Here is a 27,064-nt window from a genome sequence, read left to right on the forward strand (position 1 = left end):
ACTACGAGGTCCCTCAGCGGGTCCCGTCCTTAACGTGTGGCCAGACCACACATTATGGAAGGGACCCGCTGAGGGACTTCAGGGCAAATAACGGTACCGCTAAAAGCGGTACCGTTATTTGCTCCTTCCCCATTCCCATTGATCCCTATGGGGGCTCAAATGGAAATGGGGAAGGGACTCGGTGAATGGGGAATTACCGCCCCGCCAACCTTGGAATGGGGCAGTAATTCCCCCATTCACCAAGGCGGACTCGGTAAAATACCGGCGGCAACCATGGCGCTAATAGCGCCATGGTTACCGCCGTCCGTGTAATGAGGCCCACTGTCTTTACTAGTAGATGCATCTGTTTTTCTTAATGACTGGATTAGCTCTTCTCTTTCAACTTTCTGTAGAAGTTCTGCTTGCAGTGGATGACTACTTTCTATGTTTTTAGGTTGCGTGGCTCTATTTCTGTGTTGCTTTCTACAGAGTTGCACTTTGGTAGGCATTGTGTAATAGCTGTTGGCGAAGAAAGGCAAGTGTGGGTGTGCAGATTTTCAAATGTATACGTGTGCAATGTGCATGAGTGGGTCAATAGGAGGGTAGGCATATAAATGGAAGTGTGTCACTGTGTAATGGCCTCTAACTTTTGGTTGGGGGCAGTATCTTACTATGTGGGGTTTATGGTGTCTAATGGTGGCTACATAACAAACACTGAGCACCTGTAGAGGTGTTGTGAGTAACAATGAAGTACATACTGGTGGATTGCAGCAAATCTATATGCTACAATACAACAATAGTGCACTCTTCCAGTATGACATGCAACACTATGATGGTATTGTACTTACTTTGTTGCTTGGTGAGAGTAGCTTTATTGCAGGTTGTATTTTCAAATGCTCACACCAGTGGCATTCCAGAGAGAGGTGGTACTGCAACTGTATAAGAAGAAGGTAAGAAAATATGTTGGCTAATGGCATAGGTCTTACATTTGTACAAAACAGTCTTTAAAACTACAGGGGGATGTCTTGGCAGGAAGAGAAAGTGTGTGTGTATAAATGGCTGGATTACGATATGAATGGGGACTTGGGAGCATAAGCATGTTTGTTAAGGGCGTAGGTGGGCTATTTGGGAGTGTATTGTATGACGTTTTATTGAACACATACAGCCACACAGATAAGGCATGTATCGGCCACTTTTACTCCCTAAAAATAGGAAAATACTCCCAAAAAATAAAAACGGGGAGTAAAAATACTCTGAACAAAAAATAGGAAACAGACACACAGGACCTTGTGCCCTGGTTTCAACCACATGACTCCATGGATATATTTGGACCAGTCGTGTATGTAGTACCACAGGAAGATTCTATTATTACTGCCTTATTGGAAGGAGTAAACATGTAGCTTTTAATGAGTATGGATATCTAGATGCAAAGTTTTCCAGTTAAAACACATTTTTACTCAATTAAAAGATACTCTCCATTGTGTATTGGACTTCCGTTTTTTAATCAATAAAAAATCATTTTACTCCCAACTTAAAAAAAATAGGGAGTACAATACTCCCACTTTAAAATCTTATCTGGAGCACTGTTCTCATCTGTTCCATTTGTGAGAGGGTGTTGGTGCTACTGCACCATGTGCTTTTTTGGTTACAATGCAGAAAGCAGCCTCATGGTAATGATTTCCATACAGTTTTTGCACACATCGCTAGATGTGGCATACTTTTTACTCTCTTGTAAAGGAGAAAACTCACTTTTACTCTCTTGAAATCACATTTACTCTCAAAGTTTAAAATAAAGGAGTAAAATACTCTGGCCTCAAAATCTTATCTGGACCACTGAACACATGTGTGTATTAGTGTAGGACGATTTACTTTCAAAATGGAGTACTTCGCATTGTGGAAGGATGACAAAAAGGTGTGGAAAGATGTACAGCGTGCAAAGCAGAATGTTTTTGTGTGTGCATTTGTATGTACTTCTCTGCATATATATCCTTGCTACATGAGTGGCGCCATTGTGTCTGGTATTTAATTTCCTTATGCACATTTATGAATGTTTCTGTTGACAATGCACACATTCATTTTTTTCATTTTTAAGTAATGTTGTAATCTATGAAGTGTGAAAGGTAAGTGGCAGGAAACGGTTGTCATGCATGCAATGTATGCACTTGGCTTAGTTTGCCGGGATACGCTGACTGATCCTTTTGTGTGCAATTTTTACAAATTTGATAGGAGGTGCGTTAATGCGGGAAAGCATTGTGAAATTGACGGAACAAAAGAACAGAGTTCCCGTTTGCATATAACAATGGCTGCTATGGGCAAATGGGAACTTTTAAAAATACCTACCACTGTAGGAGTCATTTTATGGTAGGTGATGGGAGAAATAACAGTATGAACTTTCAGTATGTTATGGAGATTCGGTGACGGGTACCCTGGTGCAACAAACTTATAACACAGTTACAAATGTACTGTACAAAAAGTAGTGATACCTACGAGGCGTCGTGATGGGTAGCGATGCTGATGTATGTGGATGCAGAACGTGTAGATTGTTTTACAGTATTTTCTAGTGCAGGTGCTTTTCATTTACAGGGCACTTGACCTCTGTGTGTTTAACAGTTGGAATGGACTGTTCAACAGAGGTGCTAGCGTTAGATGCAGAATTCTTGGACGTAATTGGTGGCTGAGTATGTGACCATTTAACAGTAGCCAATGAGGGAGTGCTGGGAAAAGACTACTGGAAAGGGATGAAGGACTGGCCCTGCTTTACTGTGGCCCGGCCCTCGCGATAGTTGGGGAAAGCGCACGTGCTACATGCTGTCTTTCTTAATATGCTTGCCATGAAAATGTGACTACGGATTATCGATTCAGGTGTATGTCTGCTTTTCTGTTCCATGCTAGGATGTTCTTCTTTGGCAATGAGAACCTTAGTGCTTCTAGTGTGACGTTTGTCAGTGGAGCTGATATTTTTTCCCCCTGTTGAAATTAGTCTTCTGTTCCACAATGTAAAATGTAGTTTGCAGAAACTTGTGTAATAATGTAAGGAGGAAAAGCAGAGAGCAATCCCCAACAACTACCACACAAAAAGGTGTTTCTTTATACGTCGCTTTACAAAAATAAATATAAAACACTTTTCAGAACTACCAACAAAGTGGCCATTCTCTATCATGCTACAAATGTGTTTGCGCAGCCCCGACACAGGACAATATGTTTGCGATAGCCGCGGCTTTTGGAGGTGCGCACATGCTACATCCGGGTCTTTTCAGGGTGGCTGGAATGGAAATGGGACTGTGCAGGAGTTGGGATTGGTCAATCCGATTTCCTGGGTGTGGTGTGTAGCAACAGATTGTGCCAGAACATGTGTTTACAAATAAGAGAGGAGGTGGCTACGGGTATGTTTGTGCCGTTCAGTAGGCGGACTATATGGCTTTTGGGTGACTCCTAGCTACATTGGGTACAAGTTTACAGAGAATGCTGTGCACTGGCAGCACATCTTGGATTCCATAATGTCGATGTGCACTAGTACGGAATACATGAGATGATGTGGCTCCATGTGGGTCCTCTTTGTGCCAGTTTGATGAAGCTCGCTCATCCAGACATTATTATTGTTGATTGTGGAGGGAACAGTCTAGGACATGTTAGCGGCATCTCACTGCAGTTTGTGATGAAGGAGACATTTCGGCAACTCATGGAAAAGTTTCTAAAGTAGCACATCATTTTTTCTTGCATTGCCCAGAGACAGATGTGGCTGCATTATTCCTCGTATGGGCCACAAATGGAGAAAGCACCGTGCAATGTGAACAAGGCTGTTTGCGCCTTTTTGTGAGACTTTGGCATGTTCTCCTTCCTAATGAAAGCATTATGTTTCGTAGTAGCAACATTTTTCATTCAGATGGAGTAAATCTGATTGATGCTGGCAATGAGCTGTTTCTGCGTAAGATCCAAAATGCAGTGCAGCGCTTCCTGCAAGTTTAGCAAGCATTTTCCCTCCAGTGGGTGTTCACCACTTCGAACGTTGCAAACACAAACAGCACAAAAAGGCTCTTTTCAGAGCCACCACTTTGTTTTGAGAATGCGTACAAGGTTTTTGACGGAGTCCCGCCGCCCATTGTTGACAACTGTGTACGCAGCACTCATAGGCTGCGCCACTGCCTGCATGCTTTCATTCCAATTCTATTTTTGAACAGTGCAAGGTGGCTCTGAAAAGAGGCTTTTTGGAGAGCCACATTCATGATGTAATTGTTGATGGCATGGGTGTTAGTCTTAGCAGTGTACAGTGGTGGCACAAGTTATGGTTACTTAGCTTACCATAACTGGCAAATTTCTGGGGTTTTTCGGTTGTACTTGTAACCATACGCTTTAGCGTAAAGTGCTATATAAAATCTAATAAATACATAATATGGATAGATCGTTATTAGTGCAAAGTAACTATAATGTCCCTTTCAGAGTTGTTGTACAGAGTTTGATAGGTTTTTCTTACAGCAACTTAACCATAACATCCCTTTAACAACGTTTTCTGTTCAGTCAATATATATATATATTTATTATGTATGTATCCATTTTGGACCCATATACCTGAAAAATGTTGATGTGTTTTTATCACTCTCCCATAACGTTATTTACTTTCATATCATTTTTCTTAATTTACGGTTCTGTTTCTCTTAAATGATACAGGAAGCTTTCGCCCCATCACGTCTGCCAATGCAGAGACTTGGACCAGAGATGATAGGAGCTGAACACTATCAAGTGGCATGGACCAGACCACCACAGAATCATTCCAGGTGACATAGTGTATTCCCTATATTCAAGTAGCCAAAACAGTGCGCGCTTTTAAGGGCGCTTTTAAGGCATATGCAAGTAGAATGCTTTCTGTTGGTAGGTTGTTCATTAAGTAAGCAGAGATATGTACTATTTCACTATCTAGTGCAGAGAATTATATGTACGAAACCTAGAGTTAGAGTGGTTGTGTAATGTCTGGCCATTTGTAGTGCATAGTCCATAACCATGAAAGTTCTGGTACACGCTCTATAATCAGGAAACTGCAATGACCAGGCAGGACCATAAAATGAGGGCAACCTTTAACAAAAGCGATCCGATTCCCGAAGGATCGTGCATCAGAGAAAAAAGCACAAAGGTTTATTTTGTTTAGGTCTCGAATTCACAAAGGTAATTTGCAAATGTTCTAAAGGTGTGTCCATCATGTGCAAACCAGCCCCATTGTCCTGTTAGGGAGTGCCATGCATTCCCAGCACTCGTTCATTCATTGGCTTTAATAGCATGCTATGGTGAACTGTCCCAAAACAGAAGAAAATAATTACCCCAATCATAAGGGTTTGGAGATTCTGGACTTTTTCATATGGCATGGGCCCATCCCATACTTCAGAAGTCGGTGTCCCCCACAAAAAACGTTCTTTTTTTATTAAACCAAAAGATGAAGAGAGCAAAGAAAGTTTGCTCAAATACATTTTACACCGGCCAAAAGAATAATAGCAATCTTCTGAATAGTTCATAGAGCCCTGAATTATGCAAACTGGGTCAAACGTGTGTCAACGGAGGAAACTCGGATGCAGCAGAGGATCAGCTGAGGCAACACTAGAATGGGGTGCACCACTAAATAAACTTTTGAATGCACCAAATATGCGACCTCGCCTAACTGGAAGGAATGTTTTGCAATCACACCTTATGGAATTGCTAGGATAAATTAAATTCTTCCTCTAATGTATGGTTAATGATCAAATATGCAAGCAAATATGGGACATATGTTCTGGTCCTGTACTGTAATTCGGGAATTTTGGCTAGAAAGGGAAACAAGAATGAAGAAGGAGGGCATAACAGGGTATAACTGGTCATCAGAGGCATGCCAAGATATACAAAGGTCAAAAAAAGGCTAAGCCAATAAATAAGATAATAGACCTGGCATGGGTACTGGCAAAAAGGAGAAATGCAGTGGCATGGAAGACACGGGAGGGCCCACATATAGACAAATGGTGGGATGACCTGACGAGATGTTCCATGGTGGAGGCAGTGGTGTGTTATGAAGCACTCCAACAGGGAAGGAGGGAAAGCTCTGAAGATGTAACGACGTGGAATGCACTAGTGCACACACTTTTCACCTCACCTGATGATAAACCCCCATTAGAAAACAGCCATGCTGGACATATGCACAGATATGAGGATGGAAAACAACTAGAGGAAGGAAGTGGAAACCAATAACTCATCAAGAAGATCTAACTACCTATGGGATAGTCGCGAGAGACAACAGCCGTGTTCACAGTTCCAGTTCAGGTTGAGGTTAGGGAGGGATTTGGGGAGGTGTGGGGGGAAGGGGAGACAGTTATAAGCAATATGTTAAGATTTCAAAAGTGATGATGTATGTAATAGTTTTAAACCACATGACAAATTAATAAACAAATAAAAATAAAAAAAATATGCAACCTGCAAAGGTCTGCCTAACCTAAAATAGCTGTACTTTGCTACAAGGGCAGTGTGGTTGAACGAGAGAAGTTGGAAGAGCCACTGATTGACAAAAATCTAAAGAGAGTCTAACCCCATAAATGCAAGCTTCAGCAATATGAACTGCCACAGGCAGTGACAGTCTCCAAATGTTCTTTGCATTGAACTGCAACAATGGCAACACTTTCCCCTTCCCTATTTGCATCCCTTCTTCTAATGTTATTCATTTTCTCAATTTAAACAGCTCGCCACTTCAGCAAACAGTATTTCCACAAGTCATGAGGAAACCAGACCCTACATACAATCAGTACTCCCAAAACTACCAACATGAATATTCAACTCCGCCGGGCCAGGACTCAGAGGAGAGAACATTAGAGCGTCCTATTCCACCTGTGTCCAGAATTCCCAGGCCTGTATGTGATCATGTTTTCCCGTTCTCTCGTAAATGGCTTAATTCTATTCTGTGTGGTAATGGGGAGGTAAGCATGTATCATATTATGGAATGATATGTTATGTTGTGTTTTAAATGAAGCTGCTTTCTGGGGTGCTTCAGTGGAATTGTGGTGCCAGGAGAAGTAAAACAGCATGAAATATTATAGCAGTATTGCTGGGAGCAATATAGTAATAGGCAGCTGCCAGAAAGATCAGCCCCTTGATTGGAGGGACTCCACCTCTGTTTGAACAGTCTTTGCTTTCTGCTCTTTCTAAAAAAAATAAACATGTTATTTTAAAGAGAGTTACATTGGAACAGAGCATCACAGAATCAGCTGTATATTTCAACCAGTACAAAAAGTCAATATTCAAAGCACATCAAACAATGTCTTACTGTTCAAGGCGTTATTGGGGGTGTAAAGTTATTATCCGGTATCATATTACATAAGTAGCTTCTAAAGGGAGCCCAGATATCTTTGGGGCGACATGTTACCAGCACAGTTAACACAAATTGCTCTTCGCATTCATTCCCCATCATGAGATCTCTGAGGAAATCTTCCTTGCGGGGTGCATTGACTGATTTCCAGCACTTTAATGTACAGCGTTTAGCAACTATACATGCCGCATTAAATTGTCGTCTAGTAGTCACCGCTGTTTGCATTTCAGTGGGGAAGGGGATGCAGGAATAGATGTGATCTCTTCCAGGATCTCTGCAACCTCGCCCCAAAACCTTGCCAGTAGGGGCACGACCAGTACATATGGTACGCACTTGCGTCTGGTGCGTCGCATTTCAGACATTTCTCTGTGCAGTCCACCACAAATTTGGTCAGTTTAGCCTGGGAATAGTGTAGCTGATTAAGTATTTTAAATGGAATTAATCGCAACCCTGAGTTTACGGAAACTGATCTAGTGAGCTGACAGCATCTGAGCCATTTTTCATCACTCAGTATGATACCCAGGTCTCGTTCCAAGGTCTCTTTCATATTGTTGTAGGAGGGTTTTCCTTTCTGCTCTTTAAGTTCCTTCTAAATTGAATCAAACAATGCCTTTCGTTTTTTTTTTAAATTGTGTATTCATTTGATTAAACTATCTTACAAGTTACAACATACAACTGATTCTGAATATTCAAAAAACAGCGTCACTGATCTAGAGTTCCCCCAGCCATGTGGCGAACGAACGCTTCCCACTGTACTGCTGTTATCTTAGTCCCTTCCTTCTCCAGCGCCCTTCTAAGGGTGCCCAGTTTGTCCATATGAAATGTTCCTTCAATCGGGAATTGTGTCCGTCTGTTTTGTCCTGTTAGATAGTGCCATGATTCCAAATAGCCACAAGACAAACTACAAAACTGCCTGAACATATAGTGGGCGGGCGACCCCTTTGAGGGCTCCTCCGCCTGGTTTTATTGCTGTTTGCCCATTTTTCCTTTCCCTATGTAACTATGCGTTCACTCATCACTTGCCCAGTTACCCAGGCACCCCTGCTCCATTTGTTCTTTTGTCTCCACTCCATTGCGGTACTGAGAGGGAAAAAAGGTTCAGAACAATCAAAGACACAGCGTAGTGGCCCTGACAACGATAAGGGATCTCATCCTACACTCATCCACCTATCCCTATTTACTTGCAAGCTTTTGCCTGTCCCCCACAACCCATTGCTTTAACCGTGCTCGTGTATTGTACTGGGTTTAGTCCCTAACCTTGATTCTATGCTAGGGTTAATCTCTGGATAAAAGAGAGACAGGACTAAACGAATCACACTTCTAACACAGGCAAAAACTACTACCAATACTACATAACCAGCCCAAAAACTCCATCCCATTTCAGCATATACCCTAAACAAATCCCTTCCCATGTTGTCCATTCCCTGGTCCCAAACAGGACCCTTGGCTCCCCATGCGGTTTCACATGCACTCTCAACGGTCCGATCTCCACCTCTAGAAGCCCCCTTTGGAGATTTTCAAGTAGGTATCCTACATTGTCGTTTCAAGTGCTCATGGGGTGTCCAGATGGAGGGTCTCGGGGTCTGACAATCTGCAGCATTTCACGACAGGTACGAGTCACAGGCACCATCTATGAATGTAAAATTTGGCAAAAGAACGTGAGTAGTATTGGAAATGGACAAAGCAAGACAACGTTTATTGCTGGTTTGCAAACCATCCAAACAAATAGCACTCTACTACCCAAACTAACCCAACCACCCTCCAAGTCACCTTCTCCTTATAATTCCTCATGGTCTTTTCCTTCATAATACAAATCATATCTGTTTGGCCTTCCCTGTCCCTCAAGGAATAACAATAAAGTTCATTGTATACATCAATAGCCTGTCTTCTGTTTCCTGTGTGTTCCCCGTCATCACATAATCCTCTGTTTCCGGGTCAGTTGCTTTAGTCTGACTATATCCAGCATAGTCCTCCTCAGGTGAGAGATGTGGTGCCAATGCCCCCTGACGCACTTCCGGATGAGAATAAGGTGCCATTATCCGAGCTGGTTTAAACCAGCGTAATCCAAGATGGAAGCCCAGGTGACCTTCACCCATGGTACCCCAGAGTTTTCCAAAGCGCTGTTCCAGCAGTCTTTCCGTGCACGTCCAATTTAGGGCGCTCTCAGGGCAAATGTTACCCAAAGTCAAATAGTGGTGATTTCCCTATCCATTGTCCGCCTTAATAAAAAGAAAAATAACAAACTCTCGGTCACATATACCATTATACCATCCAAAATAACACTACCAGTCTCCTATATGATCGCAGCCCTCTTATTGCCATTATGGTATAATTACAGCACGAATCACATTCCCCCTCACCACGGGGGTTATCAGCATTCACAGATATTCTTAAAGATAACTTATCAACAAACAAATCCATGTCTTATCCTCTTTTGCCCGTCTCTTCCCCTATGACTGAGTAGGTCACGTGTATTTTCAAGCAATGCCTTTCAGTTTGCTTGAACTTCCCCTTGGTCGTTTGGGCTATCAGGTGTCACTTGCGACATCTATGAGCCAAAACTATCGCACTATTTAAATGATTGATTTATTCATTTATTTTGTATAGCGCAGCACAATCCCTCAGGCATCAGTGCGATGGAAAGAACCAATTACATGTAGCCCGGAGGCACAGATGTAAGCATTCACGTGGTTACATAAAGTAGGTAAAGTACATCAGGCTGGTCAATTGTTCAACTAACTTCAACCTCACAACTTGATTAACTATCAAGTTTCAGGTAGGGAAAAATGGCATATGAGGAGGGACACACAGCTTGTAGGTGTTGTTTGGTTATTTGCCCACACATTGACTGCCCATGGCCATGCCAATCCATATTGCCAATCCCACCCAGGTCCTGCCCCTCCCCGCCCAAACACCTCCTCATGGGAATGCGTTGAGCTCACTTACCAGCCCTACCATCAAACATTGCACTAAAAGTGATTGCCACTGTTTTTTAAAAGCAGTCTGTTGAGAGTTCATTACTTAATTGAAGTTGTAAACCCGCTACTAATGTAATAAAAAGTCAACCAGGTCTGTCTTCAGCCACTCAATTTATAAGCCCTACGCCTATGCTTTACTGAAGTCCTGTTAAAAAACGAGCATTGACAAAGCCATCCGTTTTGGCTTGTGTATAAGTATTACGCATTTGCCAGGTACTGCTGTTAGAAGCCCAGGTACTCGTACCATTTTGCACCTGCTACCATCAATAGCCAGTTAACACCACTACAGCTGTGCCTGGCAAGTGCCTTTTCCATGCCTACACAAAAGCCCAAATAATTGGCATTGTCAATGCTTGTTTTTAGTTGTTACTCTTGTGCTTCGCTCTCCACTTTTTAATTATCGGGTCATCAATCAATGCCTCATGCTTTTCCAGCCATGTCAGCTTCTTGCTTGCTTGTGGGGTGAGAACCCATCTTTCTTTCTTACTGGTATCACGTGATGCATAACACAATGTGCCCCCACCATAAGTGCCAATCCACAATTATTTAACTAGTAATTATGCCCCACTATTTCTTGCGTACCTGGCCAGATATTTGTTGATAGTAGGGGTCTCTTGTTCCCAAATCCTGCTGAGAATTTTGCACTCGCCCATTGCTCCTGGTTTAAGTGATTTGTGTCTCAGCTTTTGGCTTTCAGGTAAGTCAGAGGAAGTACTTCCCCCTCTTCTACCTCCTTCTTGCTTGACCTGCTGGCAACCTTGCACAAGACTTGTAACTATGGGTAACCACTTTGACAGCGACCTTCGAATACAACAATTCATTACTACCATCACCTCTGCTGCTTGGATTCACTTTCTCAACATCCGTCTATTTCTATCTCACCATTCTAAACTTCACCCTCGTGCTCAGGAAACTTGACTTTTGCTTGTGTCTACTCCTTAACCTTCCTCGCTATGCATTTCTCCCTTTACGCAGTCATCAACTTCACAATTGACACTCTCTACAACCTACTCACATCCCCCCTCCCTTCCACCTACTGACACCCTGCTGGTAGCGTCTCCATGCAGAACCGCTCAATATTCACGTTCCTTCTCCTAGTCCACAGAGCTATCAATGGTCCTGCTCCTCATTAACTGTCTGATTGTATCCCTGTTTATTCACCATCTTGTTACCTCGGCTCCTTCTCTCCACTCAACCTCACTGTCCCGTGCTCGCTCATGCCGTCTCTCATTGTCGCTTTTGTCCTCTAATCACTGTGCTCCACTTCTATCTGCTGCCCAACACAATCAAAGGAATCCCTACTGTGGATCTGTTCAAAGCTCAACTTAGAACGTCACGCACTTGTCAAATGAGATATGGGGGTCATTCTGAGGTTGGAGGTAAGGGAAAAACTATGCCGGTAAAGGATTACCAGAATCACTTACCGCTACGGGCTATTCTGACCAACCGGACCGCTATTTACGGCACCGTAAAGTATGATGCCGTAAATAGCGGTCTAGGGTCGCGCGCGCGACACACCATGCTGATATTAGCTGCATGCCATAAACCGGAGCTTATCCCAAGTAATGCGGACATGCAGATAACGGGCTCCTGAAGCCTGAAAAGTACCATACCGGCATGGAGTAATTACCAGCATCTCCGAGAAGGTGTTAAGAACACTGAGCAGTGTTTCCAAGATCCACAGGTGCACACAATCAGCACAGGTGGAGGCAATGCAGTCTGGCACAGCACAAAAGGAGCACACCCACACACCACACCCCCTCCCACACCAAGATGATACCAATAGTAGTAGCATTACTGGAGGCCATGCTTGCAAGGCAGCAACAACAACAACAGCAACAACAACAACCACAGCCCCCACCACAGAGGATTCACAGGAGGAGAAGGAGGGTGAGACAGGCCCAGCATGCTCCACCAGTGCAGCCACTGTTACCACGCCGGCAGCCCCCAATCCCTTGCATCAAAGCCACCCCCTAACACCAGAGCAGATCCACACCCTGTACCGGCTTGACCGTGACACGATCACCACCATAGTGGACCTGATACACGACGACATAGTGAGCCTCATAGAAATACGCACCGCCATCCCCCCTCTACTGAAGGTAGTGTCTGTGCTCCACTTCCTTGCCACAGGCACCTACCAGCACACAGTGGGGCACATGCATGGCATATCACAACCATTATTTTCCCAGATACTGAACCAAGTGCTGGATGCCCTCCTCAAGCACACAAGGGACTACATATCCCTACCACAGACTCCCCAGGAGATATTCGATACAAAAGTAGCCTTCCATGCACTGGCAGGCATGCCAAATTGTATAGGTGCCCTTGACTGCACCCACGTTGAGTTGGTGTTCCTGCATGCCATGGAGGTGGTGTATCGCAACCGCAAGCAATACCACTCCATCAACGTGCAGATAGTATGCAATGCGAGCAAGATCATCACACATTGCTGTGCCCGATATAAAGGATCAATCAACTCATGACTCTTTGGTCCTGCGGAACTCCACGCTACCACGCTATATGGAGCGACATGCTGGACGATGTGCCTGGCTGCTTGGCGAGTGCACTGCATATGCACTATGTCGCTGCCTCCAGCATATCACCACACCGGAGAGTCATCCCTGGGAGTGCATTGAACTGAGCCTAATGGGGATTCCACAGCGTGGTACGAATATGCTACTGACAACAGCCAACACTCCCTACTACCAAATCTCACAGAGCACAACACATCAATGATTTCACTCCAACACTGCTGCATGCATATACGATGCACATGCAACAAGATGCGAGTGCACACCATAACCCATACTGAGGATGCTACCCACTCCATCATCCCATTGCACAGGACACATAGCGGGGTCAGAAAGGAGGCCAATGAATCCAGGGACATGTGTGTATGGGCAGAAATTACCTGCTGCCATGTAAGACTAGTACAGTTGTCCGCCTTGAATGTACAAACACTTACCTTCATTCCCCTCTCATGCAGGTGAGGTGAAGCCGTGGCTCATGACCCCTGTCCAAAACCCACAGAACAGGCACGAGGAGGACTACAATCGTTCCCATACCCGTACACGTGTGGTGATTGAGCAGACCTTTGGCCTGTTGAAGGCATGATTTTGTTGCCTCATCTGGTCAGGTGGGGCACTTATCTACAGCCATGACAAGGTGGCTAAGATCACCATGGCATGTGTAATGCTGCACAATTTGTGCATCAATTGGAACGTACCCCTCCCCCCTGACATGGAGCTGCTACCACCTGATGATGATGAAGGGGAGGAGGAGGAAGAAGTGGCAGGACAGCATCACGGTGCCGATGCACAGGAGGGACGTGCCGTGCGCCAATCATTGATTGGACAATATTTCTGACACACAAGACAGCAGAGGGTGTGAGGATGTCAGGACATCGGGCACTGGGTGTGGGGATACATGTACACTATGCACTGTGAAACATTAAATGATACATGCGCAATGATGACTGTCCACTCTGTTGTTTTTTTGATGAACAACCGATGTATTGAATTAGAAGGTTCAAACGTGAAAAACAAACCCTCCACCACCCTCTTCCTCCCCCCACAACTCCCAAACACACCCTCACTCCCCCTCCCCTCCCCCACAACTCCCAAACACACCCTCGCCCCCTCCCCCCACAACTCCCAAACACACCCTCACCCCCCCCTCCCACCACAACAACCCCACACCAGTCCCATTAGGACCACATAGGACACATGTGCATGTCAGCATTCTCACTGTGCGCTCCCAGAGCCAGGGGGAGGCATGTCCTGGCGGCGCGATGTACGTTGTGAGCGACGGAGCGGGCTGGTCTGGGTGGAGGAGCATTGAGACGGTGTGTCCTCCTGCTGGGGCTGTCGTGCAGGAGGTGCTGCCTCTAGGGCATCTGCAATCTGGCCAAGGACCTGGCGGAGCCGGTTTGTGCTGACTGTGATGACCTCGCCCAGTGCCCTAAATTCATTCCGCCACTCCTCTATGGCCTCCCGATTGTCTCGGATGAAGTCATTTATGAGGCCTGTGAGCTGCTGAGAGCGCTCTGCATCAATGGCTGATGTGTCAGATGTGGTTGGCCCGCTGGGAATTGGGCTTGCATGTCTTTCCGGTGCTTCGCTAAGGGAAGTGGATACAGTACTGGGATGTTCCAGTGTAGCTCCTTGCCCTGTAAGACCTGGTGTATCACTCTCACAAGAGTCACTGTATGAGACCTGGGGGTTGGTTTTGGCGTCAGGGGTGTGGACAATCTCATCAGTGTCCTCCTCAGTTGCTCCGCATATAGATGAGGGGCTGTCGGGAACATCGAGGGGGCCCTTGGCTGCAATCTCTCCAGCCACACTGGACTCCTCAGAGTGCGGCGTGGGGCATGTGTCCTGCACCAGTGCAGGGTGAGGTAGGGGTGGGGGTTGTGCACCCTCCATGGGCCTTGCTGGAGCCGGTGGTGTGCTTGCGGTTTCTTCCTGCTTGCAGGTAGATGGCGGGCCCTGACGGGCCGGTTGCTTGCCTGGTCCTCGCTGTCATGCTCGCTGCCTGTGGGGGTGGAAGAGAGAGACGGCATGAGCGATGATTTGAGAGTCAGCATTTGGACATGCCTACAATATCACAATGGGATTCTAGTGGGTTGTCGCCATTTGGGTGGTGAGCGGCACATTGATCTATGCTTGGATGGTAAATGCATGCATATGTCTGGGTCACTCATGTTGGCCGGGTACTGTGCTGGCTCACATGCACACTGTTTACATCAACTGCCCTGTGTGCCTCACGGAATGGGGCTCTTCATGTGGCATGTGCCATATAGGTTACAGCCTTGCACCTGGCATTAGCCTGGGTCTCACTTGTTTCGGCATGATTTAAGTGGGGGGGGGGTTGGCCAACCATGACGTGACACCTTGCCCAGCCCTTAGCAGTGACTTTCATAACAAAAGCATTGCCAGTATTGACTTTGGACACTCACCTCCATCGACGGATGACGTTGCCCCGCATTCCATGTCGCCAACCCCTTGAATGGCTTCTGGGCCTATCATGGTTGCACACGTCTCCTCCCATGGCATCAATTTAATGGGGGAACCTGGCCCTCCTCTTGTCTCCAGGGCCTGGCTTCTGTTCGCCGTGAGGATGCTCTGCACCCTCAGCCGCAGGTCATCCCACCGTTTTTGGCAGTCCTTGGTGGTGCGGGGGGTGTTGCCCATGGCGCTCACCTTCTGTGCTACCATGGCCCAGATCTCTTTCTTTTTAATTACCGTCACCCTCCGCATGTCACCGCTGAAAACGGTGTCTGAATGCTCGTGGAGAGTATCCACCATCATCTGGAGCTCATCCGGGCTGAAGCGCTCCTTCCTGAGGCAGGCCGCTCCCTTTTTTGGTGCTTTTGGCATGATGCTGGGGTTGATGGTCGATGTCTGTATTCAGAAAATGGCTCCGGGTCCTGTGTGGTGAGGATCGCAATGGATTGTGTTTTTAAAGATGGCCACCATGCTCCTTCCAGTTCCTGTGCGATGACGCCGTTTCCGGTTCCGCTATTTAACGGTGACCGTAAATAGCGGTGACCGCTGAATATAGTCACCGCTATTTACGGTCACTGCTATTGCCGCTTTACTCTATGGTGGTAGTGTTATGTACTGTGCGTGTCATGCCGGTAAGGGCTTTTTGGGGCCCTTTTGCGGCATGGCGCTAGGTACATCAACGTCATGGTGCAAAGCTTGTGCCCGCGAAGTCGTAATAGGCCGCTTTTAGCAGTCTATTGCCAGCTCGGACACGCTATTTGCACCATGCCGGTAATGACCGGTACTTACCTCCAAACTCGGAATGAGGCCCATTGTAATTCATTTTGGATCGGAATTGATATCCCAATGTCAATTCAGGTCACAGAAGCTCTGGAAAGTCTTTCACCTGTTCTGGCACACTGGGATTATCACACTGTTTTGCTGATGACCCTTTGGCATTGAGGCCCCCAAGGAATTATTGATATCACTGAATGGTACAGAATTTCTTTCAGACTCACTGTTTCCTATGACTCTTGTAGATTCTATTAATCTTGGCTTCAATGTCTGTCCAGCAGGTACATCAATTAATATACTTGTGATTAAGTCAGGAGCTCAGGAATCCACATGATTTAACATTTGAAGGCTCTTGTATGGCCATTAGCCAAGTCAGTGGGCCTCATTACGAGTATGGAGGCAGCCATACCCTTAATAAGGGCATGGCTGCCTCCATACTGGGTCCCAGTACCGGGTTCCTTCAATGAGGAATAACCGGGTCATTCTGACTTTGGAAGACCCGGGAATTCATCCTTGAAGGAACCCATCCGCATTCCCATTCGAGCCCCATAGGGCTAAATGGGAACGGGGAGGGAGCTAATAACGGTGCCGTTAATAACGGCCCGTTATTAGCTCCCTGTTCCCCTAGCGGGACACGTTTTGCCAGGCGTCCTTACCGGGTCCCGCAAAGGGAACCTCGCAATAGGGCGCCCCGTAATGAAGGGTGCCAGTACCCGTACCGGCACCCTTCATTACGGGAGTGCCATGCTTATAATGATGCCCAGTGTTTTTAAATGCAAACTTGTGTGATGGTTTTACATAACTGGAACCAAGAATGTACCTGATTTGTCCTGGCTTACCCTTCAACCAAATAAATATTTGCCCAACAGTAGTAGGAAGCTGAAGCAATGTAAGCAGGGCTATGGAATTTGCTTTCTAAAGGCCTACCTCGATGTTCCTAGCGGTATTACCCAAATTGGTTGTTTCGAATTGACTGAATGGTACAATTGACCAAATTCAGCCAGTACCATTTGGTTGTTTCGAAAGACCAATTTGGGTAATCACTAAGAAATATGAGGAGCAGGGGGGTATCCCGCTCCCCATGTTTTGTAGTGATTGCTTCTTGGGGTAGCAGGGGTGTCCCCCGCTTCCAGAGTTATGGAGGCAGAGGACAACATTTTAAAAACAAATTTAAAAGCAGACCCTGCGCCGTCAGGTCCGACCCACGTAATAGGGACGGATCCAACACCTCAGGATCAGTCAAGGCCCAGACAGTCAAAAGGAAAGTAGGGGGTGGGTAGAGGTGTGTGTGGGGTGTTTTAAACAGGGTGGTTTTGGCTGCGGCAAAATTGGCTTCGTGGACGAATTGACCACGGTCAATTTGGCCACAACCAATTGTGCCACGACTTAAACTTATATATCGTTCCAAGCTACTTTACCAAAACAACAAAAACTAAGTCCAGCCTGTCATTACAATCAGCATCGTGTTGAGAGGCAGATGAATGTGTCAGTCATGGCATCGGCCCCTCCCCACCTCTGTATCGTAGAAATTTGAGGATTGCGTCATTTATGGTGTCTGTCTCCTCCCCGCTGCTATACCACAAGTATGAGAGATGCTATTCACTAAGGCAACCCTACTGATCTTATCCTGGAACCATCAAAGAAGAGATGAATCTGCAAGCTCAAGAAGAAATGAACATGCTGTAACCGAAAATGCTGAGAGCAAGGGACATCATTGCCGAACTGCCACACTTAGAGCCACTAGACATGAAGCAGATGTGCACTCATCATAAAGATAACAGAACATTAGGTCAACTTGCATTTAGGCATGAAGAGTGTTACCTGCACATTGAGACATTAGTTAAACATACCATAATCAATGTATACACTGAAATGCAAAATGAACTAAATACATAAAAGAAATTGCGAAATGTAGAAATGCAACAGTAATGAGTGGTCATATTGAATAAAATGGACAGCGCAGCCACATTAGAACAAATGGGAGCATCGTAGAACCCTTGCAGATGCAGGAAGATTTGGCATGTTGAAATGAGCTAAAATACAGATCCGTGCAAGCCAGACATTACTGCACAGCACCCTCCAAGGTTACTCCAAAAAGGGAGGTTTGGGTATCTCTGAAGAGAACAGAAGATAATAATCCCAAAGCATAAGACATATTTCTCTTAGATTAAGTAGAGAAACAAACAGCCCTTGAAAGCCAGGTGCTAACGAATTAAAAACTTAATATTGGAAGACAAGTAGCTCAAACAAGTCTCCAGTGGCCAAAGAGGGTAAGGACACCTGCATTCAATATGTGCTAAAATCTTAAGAACAGCCAAGCAGAATCATTTTAAACGTGGTCTTCTCACACGTGTCCTGTGATTGGAGAACAGTACCTACTCATCGCCTCCAGGCACTGATAGGGCCATGCATTCACTCCCCTTAAGTTCTCAGAACAAAGATACCACACAAAGGCAAGTTCAAAGCTAAAAGTATTAGCTTATGGACTAGGAAATCAGGGATGGTGTCTTATTTAATTGGAAGAAGCAGATCCTTGATGCCGCTCCCCCTAACACTATTGTTGCTCATGTGCTGATGACCTGCCAAATATCCAAGGATGGCAAAGCCAATGCCAACCAATTAACACTCTCAAATGATGCTGTCTTGTAACTGTGACAGTAGCCAATAGTTTGTTGTTACAATGATGCCTTTCTTAACTTTACCATGTATGGGGGGACAGAAGTGGGGCCATCAGATAAGATGTACCCAATAAAGAGACTAACACCTATATATCCCAAATGTAGACAATTCCCCTAACTAATCCCAAATCCCTGCAGGTTCTTGTAATCACGATTGTGATGTGACGCCAATCATGACATATCTTTTGTTTTTAATGAGAGCATGGAGGCCCTTGGTGTTTATTGCTGTATCTGTTTTATCTAGATTATTAATAAAGCAGGCCTTTGCCATTTACCTTAACTATTTCCGTTATTGGGTGTGGGACTTCCCGGCCTGTCTGTTCCGCTAGCGCTGGGGCTTTCCAGTGCTCCACCTCTACATATGGTAGCAGTTTGGATGGTTCAGTCCAGACCCTTGGATAGTTGATGCCGCCCACTGAGAGCCTGAGGACTGCAGAGGTGACCTGTGGAGAACAGTGAATGACGCGTGAACTGAGACCGTCGACTGGAGCCTCCTTGGAGAAAATCCTGCCCGGTCCCCACGAGTGCCCCTCAGGGTGAGGGGCCGATTGAGGGAGGGTTGATAAAGAAGGCATTGGCTAATCCACAGATAAGTATAGAGCATCGATTTGGCAAACGAAGGAGAGAGGGATTTGTCTGTATATATTGGGGATGTGTAAGGTGATGAAGAGTTTATTTATGAGAGGATACCTGTAACAAGGTTATGCAAGATGGCACATTGAACCACATGATGAGGTATTAAGTTATTAAAAGTAAAGAGATTTCCTGCGACAAAGTCAAAGAAGAGTGCAGCATGCACCGTTTGGGGTAACTTTAAGAGATAAAAGCATACCCTATCGAGAAGGACAGGAAGACGGCCGTAGGGGTTTTGTTGTGTTGCATTATGCTGGCACCAGTGGGAGGGTAAAAGGTGGTTTAAGTTGTGAAAAACGAGGATTTTTGGATATTGGTTTACATCATAGAGGACATGGAGTTGTGGTTTGAACCCGAAGGGCGTGGTCCTGAGAGCAGGCAGCGTTTGTGGTGCTTGCCCAAACAGTTGTTTTAGCCGAAAGGCTTGGAAAGGCACCCCCCTTATGCATTTATGTAAGCCACTACTAAGGTACAAAACTAAAATATTTAAATACAATTCTGAGTGGGTTTGTGGCACAGTGGGCAATATGTACATGGCCTGGCCATTTTAGATTTATGGAAGATATTTGGGGACGTGCTGGATGATAAACTCCTGAGGGAGTGGATGCTTAATCAGGATGAAGGGGAGGGCACAGCGCCCTCGGCTTCTCCTCCTCCTCCTCCCCAGGGAATCGATCCGCCAAACGAAGGTCTGGGATTCTACCCATTGAAAGAATTAAAAACAGCAGCAGGATATACTAACCCCATATATGTGTCCCACGGTTACAGTAGTGAGGATGCTATAAATGGAGCTAAATTAAACCAACAAAAGCCAGTGTCTATGCACAATGAGTATAGTGAGAGCTGCAGGCAAGGCCAACAGAGATTGAAGAAGAGATGCAAAGACAGAAAGGCAGACAGTGTAATAAAGACGAGACTCAATCACCCCAAATGAGTGGATGGGAGTACAAATATTGCTTAAATTAGACGCAAGCAACATGAGCGATGCTAAAGACAGAGAAAGGGAAGGTAAAGAGAGACAGGAAAAAGAGGAAAGAAAAGACATGACAGAAAAGAAAGCAGGAGGGGGAAGAAAGAGAATGTAAGGGTATAATTGAGAAAGTGAAGGAAATGGAAAGGAAACGTGAAGCAGACAAAGAGAAAGAAGAAGCGAAAAAGAGAAATAAGCGAGAGAAAGCAGAAAGAGCGAGAAAACAAAAGCAAGATAGGGAAAGGCAAAGGGAAGCAGAGGAAAATAGAGCAAAGGAAATGGAGGAAGAAAGAGAGAGGAAGATAGAGCGAGAGATGGAACGAAGCTGAGTGAAACGGAAAAGGAAGCTAAAATGATTGTTAAGGAACACATGCTTTGAGAGAAGGAGAACAGTGAGGAACAAGAACAGGAAAAGGAAAGAAGTGTAGAAAGTCGTATTAGAGAAATGGATGAGAGAACTAAAAATGGTACACTTCCAGGTGAAGATGAGGGAGCAGCAATGCGAAGAAGGATTAGTGAGTTGTATAGAAGCAGGAGGGACAGTGGTGTCATCCGCAAGATAAAGAGGAGTGTAGTAGGGTCCCCACAAAGAGCAGTAAGCTTATTGGAAAAGGTACTGAAGAGGTTGTATGTAACAAGCCCTTAATAAAAATAGATTTTGAGGACAGAGAAGATGAGGGAAGTGATGGAAGTTGGGGGACGATGCTTTCAGATGAGGAGAGATATGAAGATGAAAATGAGGAAGGAGAGAGGGCTGCGCAAAGGCTTTTCCACAGGCGTGAGCCCAGGGAAAGAGATAGCGTTGTCTGATCTGGACAAACCAGAAGGGGAAAGACCAGAACCTGTATCAGACCCCAAATGTCCAAAAGGGTTATTGCGCAATATGGAAAAACAACCCCATATGTAGACAGACTGAGGACATTACCACGGCAAAAGAAAGCAAGCATGACAGACACTGTTGTAAAGACAAAGGGCGTAGCTGGATTTGAATGTGGGGCAGAATTGACACAATTCCTATTGTTGTAAAGGGGGCACGATGGCCGCAATATATACCATGGCCCAAATGGATATGGATCATTTGAGGTATAAGTTACCTCGTTTGACATAGGGAGCAGCTAAATGGATCTATGAATTAGGGAGAATGACAGCAGGAATGACATTAGCAGTGGGTGATATAAAAAGCTTGCTTGATGCCACCATTGGGTAGAGAGCTGACAAATTTGGAAATGAGCAGGATATCCCTAGGTGACAGCTCATGTTGGGGCACCATTTAACAATTGTAGGGCAGACATGTGCAGAGCGCTCAGAGTGCAATATCCTGATACGTCAGACATTAGTGTGATTATGACACACAAAATGCGTGATGACGAATACCTAGTTTCTTATATTCAAGAGATTCAAGAGTGGTGGTGTCTTGAGACGAAAGAACTGTGGGACAAGAGTATAGCTATATTTGATCATATATTGTGTCAGAGACAACTGAAAACATTTGTGGAAATGGAAGCGAAACCATGGCCAGAGATCCAGTTGACTATAGTTCACCATTATTGATTATTGCATGGAAATGCCAGAAAGAAACCAGAGGAAAGAAAATTTGAAGAAGCAAAGTTAGTTCAGAAAAAGCTGTATACGTTTTCTGTGGAAGGAGCAGTGTTGACGAGTGGAGAGGGAGTGGTTGCACAAGACACAAAGCAGGCACAGCCAATGGTTGGAGGCAATTTCTCAGGAAGGGGAGAGTACAATTATTGGCAATGAGGAAGAAGCGTTGCACCTAGTGGAAGAGGGGTTGGATTTCAAGCACCACAAGGAGGAGAATTTAATGGGGGACATTGTAGATTTGGAGGACCACCTCAACAATGTTGGACATGTGGGAGAATGGGGCACATCTGTCGAGCATGCAGGAGCAGGGGAGGGATACAACAGAACTGGCAGGATGGATCCAAAAGGGAAGACTGCATATCCTCTATCATACAGTGCAGGGTCACCTGAATATTATGACCAAGATCACACACAATATCAGACATATGCATCCCAAATACAACCTGCACAACAAACGCCAATGCAAGTGCATCAGATACTGATGCAAGCACAACAGCCACCAATACAAGCACAGCAAGCCCCCATGGAGAGACAGCAAGCACTGGTACAACAGAATACAATGGCAACATGGAACGCATGTGTAGGAGCGCAGACACCTACACCCAGGGAGTTTGACCATAGTGGGAGGGATCCCTTTCTCTGGGACCGGAATGAACCTATACCCACAATAGGACAGCCCACAGACTGATTTGATGTGCTCAATCCTACCTGTTACACCAGACCCACAAGAGGAACCACGGGTTGGAATGACCATAGGAGACAAGACATTTTCCTTCCTTGTAGATTCAGGGATGACCAGATCCTGTGCTAGGGAGGGGAACTACCCAATATCAGACATTGCAATGAATGCATAGGGTTTTTCTGGGGTTGCAAACTTGGTTCTTTTTACTGACAACTTACTATTATATTCCTGCAAGACACCAGTTAATACAATGAGAAGGGATATGATGAGCAATCTCAATATGACCTTATCTTTTACTGACAAGGGGAGAGTGTGCTCCACTCCAGGGATTCACTGTGTAAATGCACAAGAAGTGATGTCAGTATTCTTTGGGCAGAAAGCACAGAGAGGTGTGCCAGTGGACACAGAAGCATTTCTTTATGGGGTACAACTTTTAATAGCATGGCTTCCTGGGATAAGCGGCAATATATTACGACTACCTGCAGAATTCTTATTTAGACCAGATTTATGAGGAGGAAGGACATGTGTTTCCACTAGAACTAAAAGCATTCATAGTGAGAGAAGAGAGGGTGATTATTCACAGAATTTCCATTGATCCTGTACCCAGCCAAAATATTGTGCAATATTCCATCCACAGCCACATATTTTACAGTGATCGATCTAAAGAATGCTTTATTTTTGATCCCCCTTCATGAAGAGTCACAAGATTTGACATAATTTTCACATAGAAATCAAAAGTGGAAACACACTCTTTAGCCCCAAGGGTATTGTGAGTCCAATCAATATTTAACAGGGTTCTTCAGATGGACCTAGGGAATGTACACATCGACAGTTTAGTGGTCCAGTACATTGATAACATTTGAGTGTACAGTGAAACAGAAAAACAATGTAGAAAGGACTCAATACAGTCGATGACGGTCTTGGCATAGAAGGGATACAAAGTAGACAAGGAGAAATTACAAAATTACCAGGAAGAAGTCCTGTATATAGGACAGTTGATATCTCAAGACGGCAGAAATGTGACCTGTGAAAGCGCAGAAGCAATCATGAAAAAACCTCAGCCAGTGAGGGAGATACAACAATTTATGGGCCATTTATGGGCCTGTGCAACTACTGCAGGGCATGGATCTTTGATTACAGTATACACGCCAGTCCCCTTTTAAAAGGACTCAAGAAAGCTCAGAAAGATGACAATGCCATAGCGTGGACATGTGAAATTACAGAAGCCTTTGATTCATTAAAAACTAATTGCAATTCTTGAGAAGCCCAAAAGCACATTGACTACACACAGAGCATCAAGTTATGAGGTGATCATCTCAAACCAAGCGATCAAAATTGTCTGATGCAAAGTAGTGAACCCAGTAATATTCATAGCAGAACCAGTAGAGGAAGGAGATCATGTGCATGATTGCATCAAGTACACTGAATATTATGACGATATACCCCATGTTAGAGAAAATGCTCTCAGAGGGGGAGAGGGGAGTACTCTTCATTGACGGTTCCTCATCAATTGACTAGAATTCAGGGGAAAGACATACAGGGACTGCAGTGGTAATAATAAAAACAGCATGGCACCGTTGAAGTAGTGGCGAGTGCAAGATTGCCTTTACACTTTTCAGCGCAAGCCGCAGATCTAGTAGCACTTATTGTGGCACTTGAAACACATGAGGATGAGGAATTAACAGTGTATTCTGAGTCCGCCTATGTGTCGTCAAGAGTACACTTGGGACTGTCACGTTGGAAGAGGCAAGGCTTTCTACGTGCAGACGCCACGCTAGTGCAGCATGCGCCATTATTTTACAGACTCAGGCGCACCACAACTACCATCACTGTGTCGAAGTGCTTAGTCCAGAGGATGATATTTAATTTCCCATTGCAGCAAAGCGGCCAAAAAAGCAGCATATTTTCCAGAAATATCTAAATTTGACACACCACCTAATAAATACATGCGAGCGTGCAACATGATAATGAAAGAAGGCTTTAATACCCATAGCACAGATCACTGAATTACAGGGACGTGCATCACCAGAAGAGAAAGATTAGTGGAAACGTAGGGAGTGCTCATTGTCCCCCACAGATTCAATGTGGCGGCAGGACAGCACCGGCAAATGAGTTACGCCCCTTTGATTACTTACGGTAGCATTAAAACAGCTTCACTACCAAGCACTCAACACGAGAGAGTCTTGCAGCTCTGATATCGGAAGACTGGTTTGTACCCAACCTCACTGAAGATGTTGCTGCTTTTATTATGAATTGCATAATAGGGCACACACTGCAAACAGCGAGAGCAGAAATATCCCATCCTACTGGACCTTTCCAGCATTTGCATTATGATTATGTAGCTATGTTCCAAATTTGTAACGGCTACAGATATATGCTAATAGTTATATGTGCTTTTTTCCACTCGATCAATGCTGATTCATGCACACACCCTGATGCCACATGTGCTGTGAAGTTCCTCTTAAGCAAGGTTTTCCCGAGGCGTGGAGTGTACGAAGTTATTCGGTCTGAAAATGGACCGCACTTTGTAAATTAATTATTTGAGCACATCACAATCCTACTGGGTATTAAGCATACTTTTCCCGCTGCTAAATCACCTGCAGGCAAACAGTGTTTGTGAGCACCTCAATGGCCTTCTAAAGGAACCAATAGCCAAGCTAAAAATGACACTGAAAAAAGGGTGGCCCCATTGCCTGCCCTTAGTCCTATTTGCATTACGCAATCAGCCCAGCTGAGACCATCACCGGAGTCCTCACGAGCTGGTGGCGGGATGCTGTATGCATATACCTCATGCTCCTCCCACTTGAGTGAAAACTGACACCCATAATGCCGCTGATGTGCTTGGTCCTGAAATGCATGAATCCCGGCTGTTATGACAGCAAGTGTCACTTTTATGTCTCAACATCTCTGAGATCCCCAAGAGGGGTCATAGAACAATGAGGAAGACAGCGAAGAAATAAAATGCTTAACATTACTCATGCCCCCTTCCTGTACCCTGGGGTTAAGGTCTGATGAAAATGTATACCAGACACTGGCACACGCCTCGCTTTGAAGCCCCCACCTCAATGAGGAGGTAACACCCACTGCTGTAAGGATCCGATGCAGGCTTGCCTGGCTCCACCTTGGTGACTTCAAGTCCTACAAAGGAAAGACCCCCCTGCCCCTGAAGTTCAAGACGAAGAAGAGGTGATGCGGATGCAGACACAATCAGCCACAAGGAGCAGACACAATCAGCCACAAGGAGAGAAAACTAATAAACTGTCCTTTCTTAGCTCAGTAAATAAACAGATCGAGTGAAGTTTCTCCCCTAAGGATTTTATCTGCATAAATAAAGAGATATGCACTTTCGTGAGGAGAAAATGACAGATATTTTATGTTGTCAGTAAAAGTGGTAATCTTTGCAATTTACTCATATGTAATCAACAGTTACCGTGCTTTCAAAACGAGTAACGTACCACTTGCTACCCTTTTAGGTAACCCGAAAACTATGTTTATTTGGGAAATAATTTTTCTAGCTATAATTGTGCAGGTTTTCCCGTAGACACTAGCATCTTAGAAATAATGTGAAAAACACAGTGAAAAGAATACATAGGCCATTTTAATTTTGTTAGCTATAAGCTCTTGGCACGAGGACCACCCAACGCAGGTGGCCTTTTGAAACAGGTGAACACATTAGCAGTAATGCGTGTAGCTACATTCTTCACATTCTGCTGTCTCTATTTCTTTATTCTTTTGGCATCACGAGCATTGGTCCTCTATAATGTACCCAAGCCAGTGTATAAAAATGTGACCCTCACTCCCATGTTGGATGAAGCAATAATCCAACTCTTCTCTATTCCCACTGAGCAGATTAAAAGATTGAAATGAAATGCTGAAAATAACTTCTGACACATAAATGCATACATACCTGACTCTGCCCAGGTGACCAATAATATGTGGTATTAGCACATGACCCTAGATGGGGAAAGGGACATCTGATGAAAGCTGCTATGTGTGCTCTCATTCTCTATGACGTGAGCGCTTCCAGGACATTTGTGGTGACATAAGTACCTACACATGATGCACATTGCCTAACACATTTAGCACTCTGCATGATAAGGGGACAATTTGAGGGAAGATGGGCCACTTTACGATGGATGTCAAAAAGCACATTTCCCTATGAGGATAGCTATATAAAGACTATGATGGATGACCCTAAGATAAAAAATTAGATGATACAATATGTATTAGATGGCACAAACAAAGGAGATTCTACAACAGTAGATCATAAGTTGTTGCAATGCCCAAATGCTGTAGGGGAAAGAGACACCTGAGTTGACCAGGGTGCTGGGTGAGACATGTATTTACTTCAGCAGGAAGGGTTGAAGGAATAATGGAGTGTAAAGCTCAAGCACTCCTGTCAGTACCAGTAGAGGTAGTACAAAATGTAAATGATGGATGTCTCAAGGAA

The 27,064-nt window shown here is 44.9% G+C and overlaps 1 protein-coding gene across 1 annotated transcript in view; it reads left to right on the forward strand.

The window, feature by feature from the left end:
- Positions 1-27,064, forward strand: part of LOC138481063 (uncharacterized) — a 344,599-nt gene that overhangs the window by 261,308 nt on the left and 56,227 nt on the right. The window contains exons 5-6 of the mRNA XM_069612931.1: positions 4,645-4,751; positions 6,668-6,836. Coding sequence (XP_069469032.1) covers positions 4,645-4,751; positions 6,668-6,836 — 276 coding nt within the window. The remainder of the gene's footprint in view (positions 1-4,644; positions 4,752-6,667; positions 6,837-27,064) is intronic.

This window comes from Ambystoma mexicanum, chromosome 5p, assembly GCF_040938575.1.
Source record: "Ambystoma mexicanum isolate Mex_15411 chromosome 5p, UKY_AmexF1_1, whole genome shotgun sequence".
NCBI classification, from domain to species: Eukaryota; Metazoa; Chordata; class Amphibia; order Caudata; family Ambystomatidae; genus Ambystoma; species Ambystoma mexicanum.